Genomic DNA, 17,584 nt, shown 5'->3' with positions numbered 1-17,584 from the left:
TTTAAATACTTGTATGTATATTTCCTACAAATATGAGAAGTATTACAAATATTTTTTTTTGTTAAAATCAAAGGGAATTCTATATAATTTCACTAATTGGATTTAAATATGTGTGTGTTTTATTTTTCTCTTAGTGTTTAAGGGCTTATTTCTACACCTATGTATTTATCTCTTTAATAATGTATTTTTTCCATTGAACATCGATATGATAGACACACATTTAAACCCGGTTTTTTTCTTACAGGTATTTGGTATTGGTAAATGGTAAGTTTTTCTGCAATATTTAATTTCCCTTAATGATCGTATATGTATGTACAAACGAGTATATCCAGGAACCTCCCCCAGAGCAACCCCATTATCCTTCAACTTTTGTTCCCACTAAAGGGGAAAGAAACCTTAAGAAAAAAAATGTAATTAAAAGCGGAAACTTTTGTAAACTTTTGTCTTTATACCTTTTGCGCTTCTTATACCCCCAATAACGACCGAAAAAGTTTCTCCCGAAGCGTCTCTTTTTTTTTCATGCTATTAATAAACGCTTGATGTGCTAATCGCCGGACAGAAAGGACACCACAGAGCTGGACCCAGGACTGGACTGGACTGGCCTGGACAGTAGAGTAAAGGACATGGGTTAGCCAACAGCTGCTGCTGCTGCTCCATAGTTTTTTGACATATAAGTTTCTTTATTGATATTTTTAGCAGCTGGCGACAACCGAGAAAGTTTTAGCCCCAAAAATGTTTGCCAATGAAACTTCTACCCATTGCCCAACCCCCTTGTATATGGGGCGTTTAATTAGCAAAACATACAACATTTGGAGGGACACCAGGATTTTTTCTAATCCTTCAATCGTTTTGGCACAAATTTCTAATTGCAGTTTTCATATTTCTGGTCTTTATTTAATTTCCTTGTCCTCGGGCAAAGTTTTCTCTTAATATTCATTATTTTCGGGCTCAAGCGCGGATAACGATGTGGCATGGTCCCATCTAGCGCTTCTAATCAGCGGCAATTACTCTTCATATTTCGCCCCAAGAGCCACATGCAGGTCGCGTCGCCTCCGTGAGGCAAGTTTATCATGCGGCTCATAAATCTGTTGGCTGAACAAAGTTGTTGGACCAACTGCCTGGCTGCTGGTAGATGCTGCATCTAACAATATTTTTGTAGTTTTATTTAATTAAGGATTAGATTTCTGAGTGGGATACCTTTTTGGGCAGTGAGTGGCGGGTTTTGTAGGGGTTTATCCCATTTTAATGATTAGGAATTCGAAACGGGAACTTGAGAAGCCTTGAAGATGTTGAATGGATTTTATTTTAAGAGAAATATCTGATATATTACATTTTCTGTAAAAAGAGTGCCCGAAAGGGCTTTTAAGGTGCGACTATACAACGCCCTTGGCCATGAATATAAAAGCCATTATATAGTGGTACGCTTGCCGGATAACGCCTCATGGTGGCACGTACAGCACTAGGCAATGTCAACAAAATAATTGAATTTAATAAATTGCCTCATTATGTGAGCAGAAATGAGAAATTATGCACCAACCCCGTGGTGGCAGAGTCAGGGCCAGGCCCAGGGACTCGTTGGTGTTTGCTTCAGTTGCATGTTGCATGCTGCATTTGGCTTGGCATTTGCTGCGGTCATTTGTTTGTTGGGGATGCTGTGATGCTGATGCTGCCCCTGAGGACCAAAGGACACAGCAGCAGCCTGTCCGTGTAGCAGCAGGCGCGCTGGTCACATTTAAATGCATTTTGTGTGCATGGCTCATAAATTCAGACGCGTTTAATGTTTGTTTTTTGCACACTCAAGCCACAAATTTCTGTGTCTGCTCTGTGCATTTTATTCCATTTGGCGCATTTCACATTTCGCGTTGCACGTTGCACGTTTCGCATTTCGCATTTGAGTCAGCAAATTAAATTCACAAATGTCGCCGCGCCGCTCCGCGCCGTGCACCGGCGTGCGAGTACGAGTGTACCCCAAAAAATATATTTATTTATTCACTCATTTGTGGAACAAACAGTTTCCACCGACAATAATTGTGCAAACGACAAATGCAACATTTTAATTTCATTAAATATCTGCTTCACAATGTAATTATGTTCTATTTTTTGGTCTGCATCGCAACCCTTTCCCCCGGCCCCCTCTATTTTGTGTTTTGTTAAATTGACTGTCGGCATGGCGGGCGGAGAGGTGGAGGGAGGTATTGCTGCAGATTTTTATACGATATCCACCATTGCGCACCATTTAATTTTGTTGCATTTAATTGGATTTGTTATGTAAATGAAATTCATTTGATTTCGCTGCGACCCTGTCGCAACACAAGTATCACTCTTGTTTAGACAATGGAAATGGAAATTCTGTCGCGAAAACGACCCACTAATGGACAACATAATTTATTCCACAAATTGCTAGGATAACATAAAAATGGTACAACATGTTTTTAACAAGAAAGGAATGTTAGTTTTAAAGGCCTGCAGGGTTTGGATACCCTAAAATAACGATTTTTTCTATCAGGGATCATAATTATTATAGTTTTTATAATTTCGGTTCAAATAAATATAATTAATTTTCAATTTTTATTATAGTTCATAAAGGAAAAGAGTAACACAAATTTTGTTTTCTATTTTTGTAAAAAAAATAATGAATTTTATTTTTACAGTAGAAATAAAATTATTTTTCACTTTGTAGTATACAAATTTATTATTTATTTATTATCAAAATTTTTTTTAATTTCATAAATAATAAATATAAAAATTTTAATTAAACACTGAAGTATAATAATAATTATATAATAATAATTTTTTATTTTATTTATTTATATTATTTAGTTTAAGGAACTTTTTATTTTTTGATGAGAGCGTTGATTGAGTGTACAAATTTCCCCTAAGTGAACTGATATCATTCCATAAAACTGCCATAAATGATTCTGGCTAGAAAATCGTACAAGTTACGCCAGAATTTGTATTGGGCAGTAAATGCTACCTCTGCAGAATCCTAACACCTCTCTAAAGGGCAAAAACACAAAGTGCTCTCGTCTTCTCCACAAAAATGTGAGGCTCTCCCGTTTTTTCGGCTTTTCTGGACCCCCCGTGGGCCCTCTGATAGGACTTTTTAAAAAGCCGTTAAGCACGCTCCAGTGTTGTAAAACGCTCAAATAACACGCCTCACACGCACCACGCGTCCCTGCAATTTGATGTGGCGTGACCAGAGAGCAACGGCGCGGCGGGTGCAACTGTTTCCACGATTTTTTTCAGCTGTTTCTCTTCTCTACTTTTTTTGGGTGCAACGTTGTCGCCATTTTTGCCATTTTTCGCACACGCACACACACTCCACACAGATTACAGTTATCTCACACAGACAGTGTAACAGCAGACACACGCACACATATATGATTGTATAGAAAGACAGGCCGCCCCGGCAGGCCACACGCTGATGTGGCAAAAGTCCGGGGACCAGCGAAAAATGCAAGGCAAATTTGCCAGGAGGGAAGGCAGGACTGCAAAAAAAATATGAACAAAATACCACTATGACAGGTCGGTTCTCTGGTCTCTGGTCTCCGGTCAAAGCCAACAAAACGAGCAAACGCATACGGAAAAGGCAGGAAAAAATGTTTTAAAATATGCCAGAGCCATTTTTATACCTGGCAAAGTGTTAAGGGGTATGTTCAAAGGGAGGAGTAGAACGCCGCGGCGGTATATCTGGAAAGCTGCTATTTGGTTTATTGGTAGGCAATGCATCGACCTATCTATAAGTTAAAGCAACAATATATGTACAAATCGGTTGGCCAGAGCGATTTATCAAGGCACAATCGAAGGCTATACTTTTTGCTGTAGGAAGGCAGGCACTCAGAAAGGATACAGTTTGGGAGATTGTAGCTTATTCTGTTTAAGGGTCTGGGATATAAATCTGGAAATATTAATCTGTTTATCCCAAGGAATCATCAAAGCACATCCCTACCATGGCTTCCTTTCTAAGATAGAATTTGAGTAGTATCAAGAAGCGAGTCGAGTGTTCCTCTTCTCCAGGGTATCCCTCAGTCCACATCTATTGGTGGTATTCCCTAGCCGAAAGCACAGCCTAAACAGAAATTCTGCTACGTGCAGCATATGTGTCCTTGCATTTCCATGCGGCGTCTATGTCTATGTCTGTGTCTCTGCCACTGCGCCTCTGCCTCTGCCTCCTGGTGCCAGTGTGTCCTAACTGTTGCATGGCTAGTAATGCGGCGGACCGGACCATTCTCCTCCTTTCACTTCATCGTACGCTGCCATTTGTTTGTGCACATATTTTTCAAGTTTTGCCACAAAAACTGATTTATGCGAGTGGACCCGGTGGCACGCCCACTGTCTGCCCCATGCCCCAAGCCCCATGCAGTAGCCATAGCCATTGGGGCAGTTACGATGTGAACCGTACTGTTCGTTCCCGTCGTTCTGTTTGTCCACCGGATGATGTTGATTTGTCAACTTGAAAAGCGGATCTTGTTCGAAAATTCTTGCATTTCCCCTCAGCAGCACATTGAAAAGTTTTCGGCTAGTTTTCTTCTATTTTGGTTTTTATTAGATTTATTGCAACGATTTCCCCCAGCAACCGCTTTGCCGCTCCACTCCACTCACGAAAAAACCAGCAGGAAAATGTACATACGCCAACAATTAACATTGAAAACTGAAAACATCCGAACTGGCAAATGGACAAACAAAGAGCAATTAACATTTGTACGAGTACGAGGACGACTGCGAGGACGAGTGCGAGTCGTGTGTTTGTTGGGCGGGGAGTTTCTCTCTATTTGGTTTTGGATTTTGTTGCGGCTATTACCATTTTGTTTAGCCCTTTTTTTTTACCTAAATAAAGAAAGAGAGACTAAAACTAACCGCAAGCAATTTGCAGGTTTTTGTTTGATGAAAATGGAAAGAGTCATCGATTGGAACACCGGAAATTGGAGGGGATATCGATTTTGGCGATATTTAAAGCGATAGTTGGCCAAATATTAAGCAAAAGTATAATGATCTGATCTTTCAAGATCAAAAGGGTTTAGGTGTTTCTTGTTTCTAGTTTTAAAGAGTATTTCTGATCCACGAAAACCAAACGATTTTCGAAGGCCTTAAAAGCCAGGAAAAACCCACTTTTGATAGCCCTCCTCTTAGTCTTCTCTGCAAGCTCAATATTTATGTACTCTGAGGGCCTAAAACTCCATTTGAATGTCAGTCTCTCTCTATCTCTCTCTCTCTTTCTCCATAAATGATTTCTGTTCTCGCAGCTGGCAAAAACGCGTCCTGCGGGTGCTGGAGACGAGTTTACTTTTGGTCATGGAACACCATGGTCAACACTGGAGCAACACCCACACACACACACACAAATGCAGTTGTCAGTTGGGGCAGAAAGGACAACAACAACAACAACAACAACAGCCAGGGGACATGCGGGGAAAACATGCTGAGATCTGCATTTGCATTTTGGAATTTGGGCTGGGTTTTTCCATCAGCGATAGCAGAGCATTTTTTAAAGCATACATTTATGGGTCGAACTGTTATTGGAATGTGTTTAAATTTAGGGGAGAGGGACTTGCCAGAGACTAAGTAATTCCTTGTAGCAGATTTTTGGACAAATGAAATGAAATATGCAAGGGACATGCAAAGGCCTCAAGGACCACGATGTCAGTCGTCTGCCGTGACTTACCAACAACTTTGACAAAGCCGTACTGGGTCTTGGCCGTCACCGTATTGATCTGGCACATGTAGCGGCCCTTGTCCTCCTCCTGGACATTGTTGATGTGCAGGAACCAGGTGCGGTGCTTGTCATGCTTATCATGGGTAACACTAATCCTCGGATTACGCGTTATCACATGGTTGTGTACGGTGAGAATGGCCGATTGCTCAAAGTGCATCCACGCCACCTGCAAAAGAAAACCAAAACGAAAATGTATATCGATTTGAAAGAAGATTCCAGTGTAATCTATTCCATATTTGTGATTGATTTATCCACCTCCTTATGTGCCACTGTACGCGAATGGGTACGCCTCTGTGTGTCTCATCAAACGCCCCATTTATTAGTTCAGCTGATGACAAAGTGTCAGCGCATTTATTGGCCAAAACTTTGGGGCCCATCATCATCAATTCTTATGAAGGATTAACGATGGCATTGCCTGGTCAAAACTTTTTCCTCTCTGCCACATGTGACATGGCAGATGTTGCGACATGGGAAAAAACGGAAGCTTTGAGCGGCCTGCGTGCGTCATTGGTGAAATATTTCGCTCGCCCCCGAATTATGCAATAGTTTTGGCTGTTCCTTTTGCCTTCTTTTTGGAGGCTCGAGGGGTAGAAATTTATGCAAATTTAAACATCCATTCCATTGGCTAAGACGTGCTAAATGCGAGGCAGACAGAGGAGTAGCCGGAGGGGGGTAGAAGATGTGTTTTGTGTCGATGCCATTTCAATGATAAATTCCAAAAACGGAGAGACAGCGTTAGCGAGAGATAAACAAAGCTAATAGAATACCCAAAAGGATACCCACTATCGAGGAGAACCCTCTCGCCAGACAGACAGCCAGACAGTCAGACAGCCAGCCCCTCGATAGTGTCAGGACAAACAAAGACAGATATCGGTTAATTTTTCAATGTCTGCCGGGAGCCGGCACCAAAGATGAGGCGACTGCTTATTTTACATTTCGGGCACGGGGACGGAGACGGGTTGGGTCTCGTCTCCTCTTTGGCATATTAAAAGTCAGCTTTCTATATAGTATAGCATGGAAAATTAATGCATTTCCATCTATCAGAGGGGCAGAGCCAAGAGGCAAGGTATAGTAGTCAATGAAAATCAATAAAAATGCATTTCCGACTGCATTTGAGCTCTCTTTTCCCACTTTTGCTTTAAGGCCTTAAAGCGGAAAAGCACCCAAACCTCTACGGTGGCCATTTTCTATTTTACAAATTCTGGTTAGTTTTATTTTTTGGATTTTTTGAGGTCATTTGAATGAAATTAATTAGGCGCCATGTATGGCCAACAAAAGTGGCTGTTCTCTCTGTGTGTGTGTGTGTGTGTGTGTGGCCTTTGGCCAAATTATATTTTGGGTTTTGTGGGCGAGCAAAATGTCAGCGAAAGTCAAGGCAAAGTTGAGCCCTGTCCCCCCACCACCCCTCTGACGGTGTGACTTTTTAATAGGCTTTTCCCCAGCAGCAGCACACAGCAGTAGCACCCAGCAGCTGCTGCTATTAAAATTTTACGCATATTTAAGTCCATTTATGGCTGTGGAAATGGCAAAGGTCCTGCTGCCGCTCCTGCTGCTGCTCCTGCTGGATTATCATTAGTGTGGAGACAGCATTTGAGGCTCAATTTTAAAGTTTTTGGCTAATTTGAGTTACATGCACTACGAAAAGCGACAGAGTGGTGGTCAAAATGGTGCTAGGATGTGCTCAAGTGTAAAAGATGTAGAGGTCCTTAGTGGAAGAGGATACGTAATGAATGCTAGGGATTTTAGTAGTACAAGTTATTTCTTAGTGTCATTTTTGTAGGGGCCGTTTGTTTTGGGATTGATTTCTACCCTCATCACATGAACACACCCCGCTGGCCTTTTTTAAGTGGCAAGTCTAGCCGTTTCTTACATATGTCACATCTCCTTAGAAAAGTGTCGTCTGTTTCCCCCGAAATCTACGACTAGTAAAAGTAGTTTTTCCATTTCGTGCTCGTATTTATCTTCATTTTCATGGCTCTCTCTCTCTCTCTGCCCATATGATGGCCTGATGGCCCCAGTCGATAGAAGACGACAGACAGAATGGCCAATTTGCAATTTGCGTAATGGCACAACTCTTCTGTATCTCTCTCTAGGCAGTTCCTGCCGTTGCTTTCTTTCGAGTAGTAGAGGTCCTGTCCTGTCCTGTTCCTGTCCGTACCAAAAACACTAAATGAAGTCATAAAATTTTAAACAAAAACTAAAAAGGAAAACAAACTAGAAAAAACTTTTAGCCGAAGCAAAAATAAACACACTTTATTATGCCTGAAAATGTTTATGCTTTTGTTTGGTAGGCGGCGACGGTGGCGGTGAGGCGGGGTTCGGTTGCAGGGGCACAAGCAGTACAAACACCAACATCAACAAACGAAACTTATGCTCATGTTCCTGACGTTATTCTACTACAATCGAAGCGAAGGGTATTATGACTTTAAAGAGGGGTTTGTATCTACAAAGGGTAGATGGTGTAGATTCGATATCAGCCTTTTATTTTTACGATTTACGATGGAAATTGTGCAAAGAATTTGTAGCTGTTTTTCCCCTCTTGAAGTATAGAAGTTGGATTGTCAACAATCAGTAGACTATATCTTATAGCTGCCATAGGAAATATCTGCCCAAATACAGCTTTTTGTCTTTGAAGATATTTAACCAAAACCTTGGAAGTATAGTTTTTAATGCAGATATTTTGATCAGAAAAAATAATTAAAATCATATATTTGCCATAGAAAATATATCTGTCCAAATACTTGTTTTTAAATGAAAGGTTTCTGCAGATATTCCAATCTTAACACAACATCCAGTAGACTCTTGTGGTTTTTCATATTTTAACCAAATCGAATTCCTATAAAATAGATATAGATCTGTATCTTTAAGGGTATCAATAGCTTCGGGCCCCGAAACTATGCTCTCCGCAACGTTTTTCCAACTGTATCCGAGTGAGAGTCTATAGTATATATGTGTTTGTGCTGTGTATCTGTGTTCTTGTGTGTGAGTCTCCGTCTCGACTGTTTGTGTAGGCGTTGAAAATTGAAATACAAACAAAGACACAGGCCCCCAGTCTTCTGGGGGTCTTGGCCGGGGATGAAAATGGTGTTGCGAGCTCTTGGCAAATGAAAAGCGTCTCTCGCTTAATATTAACAATTTAAGCGTAAACGTGTTAAAAGGAGCGTCGCACCACTACGCGAGTTAATTTACACGCAGCTCAAATATTTGCACAGACGAAAACGGAGGAAAAAAAACACAAAAAACAGAATGAAATTAAATAGAGGAGCACGAAGTGGGTATGCTCTATTCAGTGGTGGAGTAGAGAAGAGAGGGATGGGGGTACTCGGAAAATTAAAGGATCAATTTGTGTTTTAAAGAGAACTATATTTTCCATTAGGAATTTATTAATTGATTCTTCTATGCTAAAAAACTATAATTTTAATACAGCTTTTAAGAGAGCTTCAGCATAGTTTTTTTAATACAAATATGATCAATTTTCTTATGTACTGGAATTTAATTTTTAATTAAATTTTTTATATTTTTTTTTAAATTTTTTCTGCTTTTTCTCATTCATTTGTAAAACCCTCATGGAAAGACATTTCATGGAATTTTTAATCGAATTTGGAATTCATTTTGGATTTCAATTATATCTCCACTAATTTTAAAATGACCCAAGAAAAAAGAAAGCCATGTGTCTCCTTTTTATTCAATTATTTTCTTTTTTTAATTATTTATTTTTTGAATTATTTTGTTTTTTAATTATTTAATTTTGAATTATTTCTGCTTTTTCTCATTTATTTGTAAAACACATATAGAAATTATTAACAGGACATTTCATGGAATTTTTAATCGAATTTGGAATTCATTTTGGTTTTCAATTATACACATCTACACTAATTTTAAAAAGACCCAAAAAATTAAAACCATGTGCCAAAAAAATTCAATTTTTTTAAAAAATTCAATTTTTTTAAAAAATTTTTTAATTATTTCTTTTTTAAGTTATTTTGTTTTTTGATTATTTATTTTTTAAATTATTTATTAATTTAATTATTTATATTTTGAGTTATTTCTGCCTTTTCTATTTCATTTTTACAACCTTTATAGAAATTATTTACAACACATTTCAGTAAAGCTTCGACAGGCTATTAATTGTTACATCACTATTCAATTATTATTCTAATGTTTAAATGTTTAATAGAATTCCTATTTCGAGATAGCTTTTGAGTTGTAAATTCTTGTTTGAAGATTAAAAAAATGTTTCGAATTCCCGCTTCTGCTGATTTGTAGTATGGAAATGTTTAAATCTCTGTCTCGAAATCGTGATAGATCCACTCCCATCTGTGTGGCCAGTGCTCTAGCCAAGTAGTCATACCCCACTCTACCTGGTCTATAAAAATCAATTCCAAGTAACCAGGCTGTTAGCGCAGATGATGGAGATGAGCCTGTGCACGAAGGGCAGGAGCAGGAGCAGGAGAAGTAATAGGTTGGTCTTAACCGTCGGCTACGCAACTATTTTGCATGCAAAGTCACGTTTTATTGCAGCTACGAGAGGGTTTTCCCCCTCCCTCGTTGTTGTTTTTGCTGCTGGTTAACTTTTGAGCTTACCTGAGGCCAATATGGTAGAGAAGGAGAGGAGAGAGAGATATAGACAGGGACAGACACAGAGAGAGAGCGAGAGACGAATGAATGAATGGTTCAAAGGGGGAGGGGGAGAGCTCTTCGCTGGGATCTGAGGGGTTTCGGGGCATGCCAAACTTAAGGGTCATAAAAATTATTACGAGCACCACATAACATGCGGCCAGGGAGCCAGAAAGAACATTGACAGAGATGGAGAGAGAGTGCAGCAAGAGGGGAAAAAAGAGATGGAAAGTAGTGAGAGGGAGAGAGAGGGAGAAAGAGGTAGAGAGAGACAAGGGAGCATCGTGTCAAAATGAAATTTATGCACGTTTCGGTCGCACGCACATTATGGAAATTCAATTGGATGCAAATTTAAATTGCCGACACTCACACAGACACACACAGCCACACACAGATATAAAGAGGTAGGAAAGAGCCAGACGGACAGATAGAAAGAGATGGCAGTCTGCTATGCATATCAAGCGCAGCCTAAAAGTATGCACCAGACAATGAATATTGAGCAGTGCCGATGAGCCAGTGACCGACCAGTCCATCTCCATCCATCTTTCTCGCTTTTCCTCTTCCTCTCTGTCTGCCAATTCTCACTCCTCTCTCTCTTTCTCTGTCTCCCTGCTCGCTTCAGTCGTGCCTTGAATGCCGGAAAACCATTAATTTTTGGTCCAACTTGAATTTCGGTCCCGGTACTCACTCACCAATTACTTCATTAAAGACCAAGACGAAAATTCGTCGAGTTGTTTCTGCCCCATTCTGCTCCGTTGACCAACTTTGTTTTAGCCCAAGCAAAAGGCAAACATGACAGAACTTGTTGGTGGAGACAGAGAAAGACAGAGAGAGAGTGAGAGAGTAACAATGAGGGGAAGCGTGAGTGAGACAGAGACAGTGTCACCAAGAGGGCGCCTGTTGCTAGCGAGAGCCTTGGACTTGTTTGTTCCTGTCCTTCTGTCCTGCATCACTTGCAAATGCCCCTCGAGGCGACTAAAGTTTGTGGAAATGCGTACACATTTGTGCAGCAGAGGCATTGTATACTACAGTACCAACTACAGTACTCATACCAAAGGCAGGGAAAACTCTTTTTACAAGACCAAACAATACGTCTGAGCGGCAGAGAAACAAATGTCAAAATTAGGTGAGCAAAAAGCACATTTAAAACTTATAAATATTATATAAATATGTATTTCAAAAACTTAATCTTAATATTATTAATAAAATATAAATGTAAACATAAAAAAAGATGTGGACCCAAAGAATATATTTTTAAATTTATTTAACTCATATATTAAAATCTGTTCTTTTTTATTTATTCATCAATAATATTGTATATCAACAAACTAGAATATCCCAAGAATATAATATTAAAAGATGAAGACAAATCTATAAGAACCAAAGAATATATTCAATGCTATCTGAATGATATTTTTTAATATATATTTTCTAAATGTATCTTTATAATATTATTTATTCATCAATAATATTGTATATCAACAAACTAGAATATCCCAAGAATATAATATTAAAAGATGATGACATATCTATAAGAACCAAAGAATATATTCAATGCTATCTGAATGATATTTTTTAATATATATTTTCTAAATGTATCTTTATAATATCATAAAAGAATATGATATTAAAAGTTTTAGAAAATATTAATAAAACCCAAGGAATAAATTCGATCATTCTTTGGGTTTTATTTAAATCTTTTCTTATATATTTTTAAATTTCTTTTTTATAATTTCTAATATAATAATATTATTTCATCCATAATGTATGATATATTTATTAATTCTCCCAGTTCATTCCATTCTTATTTTACTGTAAGTCTAATTCCAACAGCCAATCAATTGTATATTTGGATGCCACAACCAATAAATGTTGGTGGCCCCCATGCCCGAGTCGAAGCAGAGTTCAATTATGATTTTGGTAATAAATACACAGGTACTCAGGAGTACTCGGGAGTACTCACCTTGTAGGAGCCAAGATTCTTGACCGAACAGGCCAATTTGACATTACGCCCCGCGGGTACAGTGATATTCTCAATGACATCTGTGAACTCGGGATCTTCGCTGATGACTGGAAAACAGAACAGAACGGGGGAAATGTGTGTTTTCGGAATTAGTAAAAGTAATTAAGGCAGTCACTCAATTAGTGTTTGCTCCCCCTCTGCCTATAAATAGAACACACAGACACATTTCCATTGAGTGTCTGTTGATGTTTATAGTTCTAATTTTGGGTATACAGATTTATGGGAATACTTAAAAATTAAGAGCAATAAAGGCAAGCCTCTTTTCGAGGTTGTGACAGCCAGAACAAACTGTCAATAAAATATAGTGCGAGTACGTGTAAGACTTTTGAGTGGCATCATATCTGATTTTTAGATGCAACGGGAATGCCGGGCTTAATTCGTTTCAGACATTAAATGTTTTGGGTCGGCCAAAGCCATAAATCATAATTAAATTTTCTGCCTAACGCCTTTTTCAAGCCCTTTCCTTTTTGATGCCGGGGGATCCAAGAGACAGATACCCATCCAAGGTCCGGATCCGAGGTCCCAGGTCCGGTTTGGCATTCGGTTTAGCCTAGTGTGAAATTGCATTTCGTTGCATTGTTGTTGCTTTTGCAGCTGCCTCTTTTGTTTGTGTATCGTTTGTAATCGTTGGCCTGTTGTACTGTTATATTGCCTTTGTTTCGAGGATGGGCGCCACTCAGGCTCCATCCGCTTCCACCCCACTAGAGGGCTGTGTTGTGTTGCGTTGGGTTGTTGCATTAAAGGTGATAAATGTTGTGCAAACGGTTGGCAGCTCTCCGGCGCTATTGGAATTGTGCGGGGGCGTGCAACAGGGAAGCCATAGCAGGGGCACGACGGGAAGCATGGGAGGCACACGGTTCGCCTTCGTATTGCCCTCAATATATTTTTATGTGCTGCCTGCTAGTTGGGGGTAAGCCCTTGAGCGCTGTTTAAAGTGCCGATTAAGCAGATCAATTCTTTAAGGAAGCTTATTCGATTATTAGTTTCATTCTAAGTTTCGTTCTAAAGATTCGTTTCTATATTCAGGCTATTACTAAGAAAGGAATTAGCTACGCTTTTTGTTGCTTAAATTCTGTTTTTAGTGTTTGTTTGTAATTAAAATAATTATGGGAAAATTCAAGCGATACTTGTACCTTCCAATCGCATGTCTAAACCTTTTATCCTAATCCTGAAATTGTATTTACCAATGCCCTTTGTAGTCTCACGTATCTTTTATTTGAAATACCCAAAATCATTTCACAGACATGTGCAACAAAACCCATTCACTCTTCCAGGACTTATGACACTTCTGACAGACATATTGCATTTCCCCGAAAATCCAAAATCAGAAACCAAAAATCAGAATCATTTTGTTTAGTCAATACCCGGGATGAAATGTCAGCTGCCAGACAAACGAGAGCTCTGCTCTGGAGGGCTGGAGGCATGTAAAAGCCATGGCTGTCAGCTGAACATAGTTTGGACCATCATTATGGGTTTTTGGTTTTGGTATCGTTATCCTTGTTGGCTCGTTTCTCGCTTGATGGCCAGGCCCTGGTCCTGGCCCTGTCCTGTCCATCCCGGATGCCCTGCTTCCGTTGCTGCTGATGCTGCTGCTGCTCCGTGATGCAACGGCAACTCATTTAAGTTCTAATCACCTGCAACGACGACAATTAATTAGCTGGCTTTGGCCAACGACAGTGGCAGCAGCAGTCATTAGTTTGGCAGTCCCCCCCAGGACTTGGAATCCACAGGAGACCATCGCATCAGATAAACAACAACAAACACTAGTAGCAACAACGGGACAACGGCAACATCAGCATAATGCGGCAAAGGAAGCCTCAGAGCAAAAGTGGAGGAAATCTGGAGTGGATGCATGAGAAGATGGGAGGCCATTTAAACGACATCCGATGCGACAGATGCGAGATGCGAGAAGCGAAGAGATGCAACTCCCCAACGGATATTAAAAGCTGCCAGATGCAACAACGGATTGCAAAATATAATTAAGTTGTGGCACGAACAGGGCACTGGCTTCCAGCAGAAACAGCAGCAGCACCACCAGAGACATCTTAGGGCATCAAAGAGCTTTGCTCCTTCAAGCCCTGCTTCCGCCTCAACGATTTCCCAAGCGATTTGTTTTTGCATCAAAAATACAACTTTATTAAGAGATAATCTTGCAATCTTTGGGTCTAATCCTAACTAATCCTAGGGCACTCACTACATTCTAGAGCAACTCCTGGCACTTGGCCTTGATCATGTTGAAGGTAACACTGCCCACATTCTGTGCCGCGTTGTTCAGCAGCTCGAAGATATGACGATTCCGTTGTCCCTGCTCCACGGTGCGCTCGTGCAGCCGTCGCAGGGCCGCCGAGTAGGCATCGTACTTGGCCTCGCTCTCGGTGTCCAGCTTGAAGATCTCGTACAGCTGCTGCAGATCGTACAACTGTCGCGATGTGTCGTCGTACAGCAGACTGGGCGTCTGGGGCAGCAGCAGCAACCACTGTTCGTGCACCTGCTCGAGGAATTCGAAATTGCTAAACAGAAAGATCACAAACAGATCCAGCCCCTTGGCCTTCAGCTGCTCCAGGAGTTTCTCCGTGAGATGGTGCTCGGTGCTGGCCGACTCCCTTAGCTGTTCGTAGTCGGTGGTCAGGTGACGCTCCAGATAGGCGTACACCTTCTGACGCTTCTCGAAAAAGTCCTGCGTGGCCAGCATTCCGTCCAACTGCTCCAGCATGTTGTCCAGCTTCGGGGTGCTCTCCACCAGATCCGCATGCTCGCCCTCGATGATGTCCTGCAGGAGTCCGCGGAGGATCAGCAGATAGTTGTCGATGATCTCGGCGCCCGAGAGCTTCACCCTCTCGTAGAGCTGCTCCCCAAACAGATTGAGATCTATGCTGGTGGTGTTTCCCTCAAGCCGCGTGAGATTCAGCTGCTCCAGGGCCGCCCCCACCGTTTGATCATTGATCAGGCGATGCCTACGCTCGGGGACTGGATGATCGAACTGCTGGCACAGGCGATGCAGACGCAGCTGTCGTATCTCCTGGGCACTCGACTCCCTGGCTGCCCTGAGCATGGATTTGAGGCGATTGAGAAACACAATATTTCTCAGTACAGAGGTGTGCTCCAGATTCGTGTCCGGATGATGATGGGCATCGATTAGCTGTTTGATGAGCGTCACTTTCGGTTGCAGCTTCGTAAAGGCTCTCGCAGCACTCAGATCCGCCGTGTAGTTGATGTATCGTGGATTCGCCTCCAGATGGGCCAGAAAATCATTTAAACTCATCTCTGCCCGCTGTTCGGCCTGGTCGGCCAGTCCACGCAGAAAGTCCAGCTGAAAGTCCTTGGCGTTAAGTGGCAAAAGGGGATCCACAGTGGCCGCCACCGCCGCCCCCGCGAAGCACAGACACAGAAACAACGAGCACTCAAACATCTTTTCAATAGGGCTTGGGCTGGCCAACTGATAGAGGCATCTGCTCATCGTGGGATAGTCAGCGTGGGCAGCCTCTACTCTCTCTCAGTCTCAATCGCATGTGTAAACATTGAATCGAACCGACTGATTAGCACAGAGCCCAGAGACACAGAGGCACAGAGGCTTCGCCCGGGGTCAGTCGGTGAGGCACGGGGTGTGATATGCCGCTCCACTGACAGCTGATGAATGAACGAAGCTGCAAACTGAACGAGGCTGAACCCGTTGTTGCTCTGGCTCTTATCGCACTGGACTGTGCACCGAGAGAAATGTTGTGGCAGGCCTGAGTCCGGCCCTAGACCACAGCAGCTGTGGTTAACCCACAAGCCAGAGCCAATTTAAGTTGGGGTCCCATGACAAGGGCATGTACTGAAAAAGGTAAAGCCAACTAGTCGCCGAAGAAGAGAGTGAGGAATGGTGAATGTTCTGAATAAAATTCAAGAGCTCTAAACATCAATCATCTCTTAAAGATAAAGATAACTCTTGGAAAAGTATTTTCTAAAGCATTTCCTTTCATTTATGAATCATTTATTCATTGACCAACACTGTACGGCAGCACTGTTAACTGTTAACGGACACTTAAATAACTGCTGATTCGCAGCACTGGCTGATAGGTAGCACTTGTGAATAGGAGGCACTTATTTGCTGCTTATATTTCCCATTTCATTGAATATTTTGAATCATTTCAAATGCAGCCACCAATTGAAAATACCCTTTGAACCCACGAGTATAGTGTATAACTAGTTTTTGCTGTAAATAGTCACAAAAATGTGTGCGTGCGTGTGTGTGAGTGCACGTGAGTGCAAAGTCAGCCTCTCCTCTTCCTTCCGTTGCCCGCCTACGTGGGGCAATTGTGTGTTGACCAAGCTCCGGAGTCCCATGGTCCTACGTGTGTGTATCTGCCTGTGTGACCTGTAACCTCTCTACTCACAAGTTAAATAAAAGTTGCAGACGCTTTCCATTCATTGACAAAACTTCAACGGCATCCTAATTGTACTGTGGCGTGACTCGGCCTGGGGATCTCTACTCTGGCATAGAATGGGGAATGGCTACCTGGGAACACGGGAGACGAGAGACGAGCAACGAGAGAGCTGTGTGGCACTTTTTTGCCGCAGCTTGATTGAAATTTGTCAGGTTGATTGAACTCTTTGCCTGGCCTTTTTGCCAACATTCGAGTTTAGTTTCGATTTCTTCTTTCCTTCTCGTTTTTTTTCCCCCCCAACCTTGTTCATTAGCTTTAAATATTTGATCAAAGCGACTAATGGCCGTGGAGTGGGTGGCCCCTTACACACAATCCCGTAGATTGAACCTTGGCTGCCGTCGCCGCAACTTCATGATTGCCAAACACCTATTCCTCGCCAGACAGCAGCGGGCCCAAAAGCCCAGCAGCAGGATTCCCAGGAAGCAGGCCACAACAAACTCGGTTTACGGCTTGGCAGATAGCGTAAAAAGTGTAGGAAATACGAGACCGAGCACAACGTGCAAGTTTTCAGCCAGGAAAAAGCAAAAAATAGAAGACGAAATTTTCCAACAATTGAACAATTGGCATGCGCTACGCATTCGCCTGAATGGCGGTCGGCATTTTGATACCAAACATTGCCCCCAAGGTTAAGGCATTCTATCTTTAGGGATTCGAAAGGAGGGGAATATAGAGACATTTTTTAGATATTTATGGCATTTCAATTGTTTAATACCCGTGGAAAGTTAAAAGGCAGTTAAAGAAGTGAGTTTTTGTTTAGAAATTTTGGGAAAGCAGCGTTGCCAGCACATTAAAAGGTTTTGACCA

General features: G+C 41.5%; 2 protein-coding genes across 3 annotated transcripts in view; both read right to left on the bottom strand.

Moving 5' to 3' along the window:
• Positions 1-17,584, bottom strand: part of LOC108161358 (neurotrimin) — a 59,028-nt gene that overhangs the window by 10,509 nt on the left and 30,935 nt on the right. For both annotated transcript variants that reach the window (XM_017295601.2, XM_033393279.1), the window contains exons 3-4: positions 12,294-12,400; positions 5,663-5,879 (exon numbers count right to left, since the gene is read on the bottom strand). In XM_017295601.2, coding sequence (XP_017151090.1) covers positions 5,663-5,879; positions 12,294-12,400 — 324 coding nt within the window. The remainder of the gene's footprint in view (positions 1-5,662; positions 5,880-12,293; positions 12,401-17,584) is intronic.
• On the bottom strand, positions 14,460-15,946 carry LOC108161364. The gene has a single exon (XM_017295607.2). It carries the CDS (start codon positions 15,808-15,810, stop codon positions 14,554-14,556), a length of 1,257 nt encoding a protein of 418 aa, XP_017151096.1. The 5' UTR covers positions 15,811-15,946; the 3' UTR covers positions 14,460-14,553.

Source organism: Drosophila miranda, chromosome 4 (assembly GCF_003369915.1).
Source record: "Drosophila miranda strain MSH22 chromosome 4, D.miranda_PacBio2.1, whole genome shotgun sequence".
NCBI classification, from domain to species: domain Eukaryota; kingdom Metazoa; phylum Arthropoda; class Insecta; order Diptera; family Drosophilidae; genus Drosophila; species Drosophila miranda.
This window is presented reverse-complemented; position numbering and strand designations above follow the sequence as displayed.